At 42.5% G+C, this 6146-nt stretch overlaps 1 protein-coding gene across 1 annotated transcript; it reads left to right on the plus strand.

Annotated features, from left to right (window-relative positions):
• The first annotated feature begins 1899 nt into the window (after positions 1–1899).
• zic2a (zic family member 2 (odd-paired homolog, Drosophila), a) lies at positions 1900–5737 on the plus strand. The gene is made up of 3 exons (XM_058623021.1): positions 1900–3333; positions 4402–4565; positions 4698–5737. Exons 1-3 carry the CDS (start codon positions 2361–2363, stop codon positions 4893–4895), a joined length of 1335 nt encoding a protein of 444 aa, XP_058479004.1. The 5' UTR covers positions 1900–2360; the 3' UTR covers positions 4896–5737.
• Positions 5738–6146: the final 409 nt, after the last annotated feature.

Here is a 6146-nt window from a genome sequence, read left to right on the forward strand (position 1 = left end):
CCTTTCTTTTCCAAGCACAAGAGAAAAAACCTTCTATACTCGATTGATTTTTGTCTTCGACTCTTTAATTCACCCCCCCCCCCCCCTCTTTTTTAACCCCCACTATCTGGGGAAGGTTTTGTGTTTTTTTTTTCTTCCAGAGAAATAAAGAAGTTCTTATAGGGGTCGGCAGACGTGACTTTGAACTTGGATCAACTCCTGTGTTTCCTGCGGTGCGGGTTGAAATAGACTTGGAAGAATGGCACACAACGCTCAGCCTGTCCCACTCCGAGCTAAGAGACACATTTTCCCCTGGAACAAAAAGAGGAAAAAAAAAAAGTTTTAAAACGTTTCCATCTCCTTGGACATTATCTGTCGCTGACAGAGCAGTGGAGAGGAGCTGGGAGAGGCAGGGAATTATGTTGTGTTTCGGACCAGGAAAGCTTGTGGGATTTTGATTTGGTGCAAATGTAAGTATACTTCCTTTGACTTGTGCTTGAATGGGCAGCTGTGGTGTGTGGCCTGTGTTTCCCCCCTTTGAAGGCGGATACAGTGCATGTCTGCTGTAGGAATTTGCCTGTAAATGAAGGAAACTTGTTTTTTTTTTTATCAAGAAAACTCTATGTAGAATGTAACGAGTGTCAGTTAACAGTGTAAAAAAAAAAAAACCCAGTGCCGGTGTGTGTATCCCGCTGTTTTCTTAAGGAAGAAGCTGAGAAAAAACATCACTCATAACACACTCACTTGATATCAGCCAAAGCCACTGTATTTATTACTGGAACTTTATGATTGTGAGCTGCAGGAAAGACACGACCTTATAGGTCACTAATGGTTTACTCGGATCTAAAGCGCAGTTCACCACCATAACATGTCACTTAATTGGTGTGGTGAATGTGAGAACCACCGAGGAAGCAGAACCAGCAACATATGGAACCATTAAAAGCACACAGCAACCGCTGCATGGCGGCTGCCAGTGTGTAGCAGAGCTGCACCACCAAAGGCCCAGTTGTGGTTCCAACGACAGTAGAAAAATAACGACAACAACAAGAACAACAAAAAGCAAAACACTGAACGCCATATGGAGCCACACATGCTTTTTTCAGCTGTGAAGATTTGAGTGGAACGTCAATTCTGAAAGATTTAATAAACCGTAACTATATTTAGTTATGGATTGCCATGATATATCAGCATTTAAAATCAAATGGCATGTATTAAGATTTATTAAAACAAAAACAGGTGTGTCAGCAGTACATTTTATTAAATATAAACTGTGTTGTATCATTATATGAATGCACGCATTGTTTACTGTGCACTTTTACCCCTTTCTGGACGTTAAAATGATCATTTCATATACAAGTAGAAACGTGTGATGCGCTTAAATATATGAAGATGTTCGTGCGTAAAAGGACGTCAAAGGAAGTACTGGACGTGTCCGGCACACGCGCTGTCATCATAGTCTTATGATCATGAATGTTTTCATTTATATATGTTTTTAAAACAGCCTCCATGAGATAAAGAAGATAAACAATACGATACAAAGTTTTGCATTACATTAAAAAAGACCACACATTTATTGTCTGTGGTTTTTAAAATACATGCACCCAATGTCGCTGTACATCTATTTCCAACATATTACAACTTGGCACGTATGAAAACATAAACAACAAAACCGTGTTCGCTCCTCTCCCGTGTCGTGTTCGCCTTTGCCTGTATATTCGCCCCCAAACGTTCTCCCCAAAAGTAGGCGGTAATTATTAGTGGAAAATGGCGTTGCACTATTAAGTCGCCAAAGCGCATCTTGCTATTGGAGGGGCACCTGGGATTGATGAGGCGCAGTGGCCAATGAGGCTGCGAGGAAAGAATGAACGGGCTCCAGTTAAAGGGGGCGGAAGAGGAGGTAGAGCCAGTCCACGGAGAAACAGGGAGCCTCCGCGTTAAAGGCAGGCAAAGCCACAGAAACAAATACAAACCCCAATCGGAACAGCGATTTTTTGAGATGCTCCTGCTACTTTCGCGCTGTGCACGCAGAGGACACCTAGTAAGATAATTATTTAATTCTTCCTGTGCAATCTGAACGCAAACCAACTGTCGCAGTCAAGAGGAGGGGACTCGAGGAAACTCTTCAATACATTTGGATTTTTTTTCAGTCAAGTTAACTAGAATCAAATTCAGTCTCTGTTAAGCCAAGCTGATTTTTTTTTCCCTCCCCATGATCGGAGCTCCGTTTTGAATCACACCTGATATGGTGTTTTCAAGGTTGGAAGTTGTATCGTTGCATGCCAGCGTCAACATTTGATTTGTTTTTCTTTTAAGTTAATCGCCGTAGCCCTGAGCTGTGCTGATTTAAGTAAAAAAAAGAATATTTTTGTTTGTTGAATAAAATGTTGCTGGATGCCGGTCACCAGTTCCCCGGACTGGGAGTGGGCTCGTTTGCCAGGCATCACTCAGCGAGCGAGATGCAGGACAGAGACTTGAGTTTGGCACAGAATAGCTTTGTAGACTCGGCACACATGGGCGCGTTTAAGCTCAACCATGATCTGTCTCCGGGACAGAGCTCTGCCTTCACCTCCCAGGCGCCGGGTTACCCCGCTGCGGCTCTGGGGGCTCACGCCGCTCATGTCACGTCGTATGCGAGCTCGCCTTTCAACTCGACCAGGGACTTTCTCTTTCGCAGTCGTGGCTTCGGTGAATCCTCTCCGGCGAGCAGCCAACACACTATTTTTGGCCCCACGGCGGGATCCCTCCATCACTCCCACACAGACACTCAAGGCCACATTTTGTTCCCCGGGATCCACGAGCAACATGGGTCCCACGGATCCCCGAATGTCCTGAACGGCCAAATGAGGCTCGGACTACCCGGTGAAGTTTTCGGACGCTCCGACCAATACCACCAGGTCTCCAGCCCGAGGACCGACCCGTACTCGGCCGCGCAGCTCCACAACCAGTACGGCTCCATGAATATGAACATGGGGATGAACATGGCAGCGCATCACCACCCCGGTGCCTTTTTCCGCTACATGAGGCAACAGTGCATCAAGCAGGAGCTCATCTGCAAGTGGATCGACCCCGAGCAGCTCAGCAACCCGAAGAAGTGTTGCAACAAAACTTTTAGCACCATGCACGAGCTGGTCACGCACGTAACCGTGGAACACGTCGGTGGACCGGAGCAGACGAACCACATCTGCTTCTGGGAGGAATGCGCCCGGGAGAGCAAACCGTTCAAGGCGAAATACAAACTGGTTAACCACATTCGGGTGCACACCGGAGAGAAGCCTTTTCCCTGCCCGTTCCCCGGCTGTGGAAAGGTCTTCGCACGGTCGGAGAACTTGAAGATACACAAGAGGACACACACAGGTAATTATCTTATTTATTTTATTTAATTTTTTTTTTAAATAACTTGTTGGTGTTAGTGTTGTTACTCCAAAGCTGTAATTGTTTTTTGACATGCGCCATGCGAACATAAACACACACTAAGATGTGCTTATCAGCTGCTAAAGTAGATTGTAAGAAAACAAAAAACAGGAGCACAGTCAGGGAGTGGATGAGTTTAGAAAAGTGTTATCATTTCTTGTTTTTTTCTATCAGTAAACAGCTACAGGGACAGTTGCTGTGCGAAACATTTTCCAAACGTGCAGGAAAAAAACTGAAGGCTTTGATGTTTTGGGTTAAACTTAAAATGGGTCAAAGAGGGCTGTGCGTGCACTGCAGAGCTGCGAGGCTTGTAGTAAATCATATCAGTTGCAATTATTTACTGTATTTATTTATTTCTTTTTTTGGCCCACAGCACTTCTCCATTTGCGCTTGCATTCTCTTAAACAAAACAGAAATGCTTTGGGTACAGTTCAGAATTGGGGAGTTTTCTCAGTTGTGGTGTAGAGTCAGCACAGACACAGGCAGAGCTGCTGTTTATGCCCGAGGATTTGCCTTTTGTTTTCTGATGCGTCCTCATAGACATGTGCCTATAAGGTGCTAGACGGGGCCATTACCAGCCTTTCACATTTCCACTTATTTTCTTGGGAAATACACGATGGTGTCGTGCCATGGAATTGGTCAGGTGCTAATTAGATTTTTATTGTCTCCCAGCAAATGGTACGCCTTCTGTATAAGGCCTGCTGAGGACGGCCTTGTCCCCCCCCACCACTATCTATCTCTCCCACCCCCTCTCCAAATCACTATGCGCATTTTTCAGGCTTAATAAGACGCACCAACCCCCTCCTTCATTCTTATTTAAAAACAACTCTTCAAACTTTGAATATCACAAATTGAGTTGTTTGAAAACCCGATTGCTGTGATTTCCATGCGCTCAACTTTTCCACATTAGAATTGCACCAATTGAAATGGTGAACACTTTTACGCACCCAGGAGAAAAGAAAAATATCTGACCCTTTGCTTCTTCTTTTTCTCCATTTAATTTCCCTGCAGGAGAGAAGCCGTTCCAGTGTGAGTTTGAAGGCTGCGACAGAAGGTTTGCAAACAGCAGCGACCGAAAGAAACACATGCACGTTCACACGTCGGACAAGCCTTATCTGTGCAAGATGTGTGACAAGTCCTACACACACCCCAGCTCCCTAAGAAAACACATGAAGGTAAATGATAGTTTATATCAATTGTCATGTTCTTGTGGAGTTGAAATACATAATTCACATTTTAGTTCACATGATTTTATTTGTGTCAGATTTTCAATATCTAATTGTATTTTTTTTTTATTTTCCTTCCAGGTCCACGAAGCCTCCCCACCAGCATCAGACTCATCACCAGCAGCCAGCTCTGGGTATGAATCATCCACACCCCCAGGCCTGGTGTCTCCCACCACCGAGACCCAGAGCAACACCACCATGTCCCCAGCCTCAGCTGTCCACAACAGCAACACCAGCCACAGTGTCCTATCCTCCAATTTCAGTGAATGGTATGTGTAGTAGGACTCAAAGATGAAACGAAGCCACACACACACTGGCTTCACAGCACTGGAACATCCAGCAGCAGATCTGGGACACGTGCACACAAAAGAGGCACACACACACAAAAAAAAACATTTATTTTTTATTGTGTTACTTTTGATTCACCAGGGATGATGATGATAACCAACAGAGGAAAATATGTATAATAGTCGAGGTGTATTTCATATTGTAAATAATTACTAAAAGCCCACTTTTCCCATTGGTTGTGCTAGTTTGTCAGTCTTTGGTGTATAGATGTTCCTTCAATGGTAGCTATTTCTCTAACTGGACTTTTAGTGCACATATTACAATGAAATTGTACTATACTGTTGAATATTGTGATCTTAAGGCAAATTGATTGTACTATACTTAACACCTATAAACTGGAAAGAGTGCCAAAGTTAACATTTAACTCAAACAGACCACAATATTATGCTTGTGAATGTATATTTTAGTTTGCTGGGCTTAACTTGTGATGTTTTGTGCTTTGCAAGTTTGAATTGTGAAATACTATCTGGAAGATTGTGGGGGAAAATAAACGTTGTGCCGTTGGATTTTCTGTAACTACACCCATCCTTTTTTTGTAAATATCAGCTGCCATATTTATCCATTTGTAATTAAATTATGGTATTTACTTGCTACAGATGAAACAGTATTTATAAAGAATGTTTCTTAACTATAAATATGTACAATTACGAGCTAAACATGGGCAGTGGTTTCGTTTTGTGCTTTTGTTCAAAGTTTTAAGAGGTGTTTCCTTCCTTATTGTGATAAGAATTTTACTGCATACAAATATAATAAAAGGTGTTGCAAGTGCTAAATATTTTTCCTTTTTTTTGCTTTTTCATGCTTTGTGTTGCTGGAGCAGTTAAATAGTCTTATGTTGGGGGCATTTAGTTGAATGAATGGTGCGATACGTGTCATACCAGTTATAACTTATTCATTAATGCCTCGTAAATTCTCCAAATTGAGGTGTTTTACCTGCTGCTTTACAAAGCTTACAGGCCCAAACTATAAGGCTGCTGTGACACTGTAAATAAACAAGAGATTTAAAGAATTTTCTTGGAATATTATAGTAAGAGGTTTATTAAAAATTTTAATATAAAAACGGGAATTGATTTCTGGTCACAATATGCCTTTGGGGTTTTATTTAATTTATGTATGCACTTATTTAAATTATATAAATAAAACACACCACGGTTTGTGGCTTTCTCTCATCCACATGATCAC

Source organism: Solea solea, chromosome 2, assembly GCF_958295425.1.
Source record: "Solea solea chromosome 2, fSolSol10.1, whole genome shotgun sequence".
Lineage (NCBI taxonomy): Eukaryota > Metazoa > Chordata > Actinopteri > Pleuronectiformes > Soleidae > Solea > Solea solea.

What these genes read in the sequence shown, in the direction of transcription:
- zic2a (XM_058623021.1), top strand. Translation starts at nt 2,361, where the DNA reads ATGTTGCTGGATGCCGGTCACCAGTTCCCCGGACTGGGAGTGGGCTCG. An exon ending in ACACAAGAGGACACACACAG is followed by an intron (nt 3,334 to 4,401) that starts GTAATTATCTTA and finishes ATTTCCCTGCAG; the next exon opens with GAGAGAAGCCGTTCCAGTGT. An exon ending in CCCTAAGAAAACACATGAAG is followed by an intron (nt 4,566 to 4,697) that starts GTAAATGATAGT and finishes TTTTCCTTCCAG; the next exon opens with GTCCACGAAGCCTCCCCACC.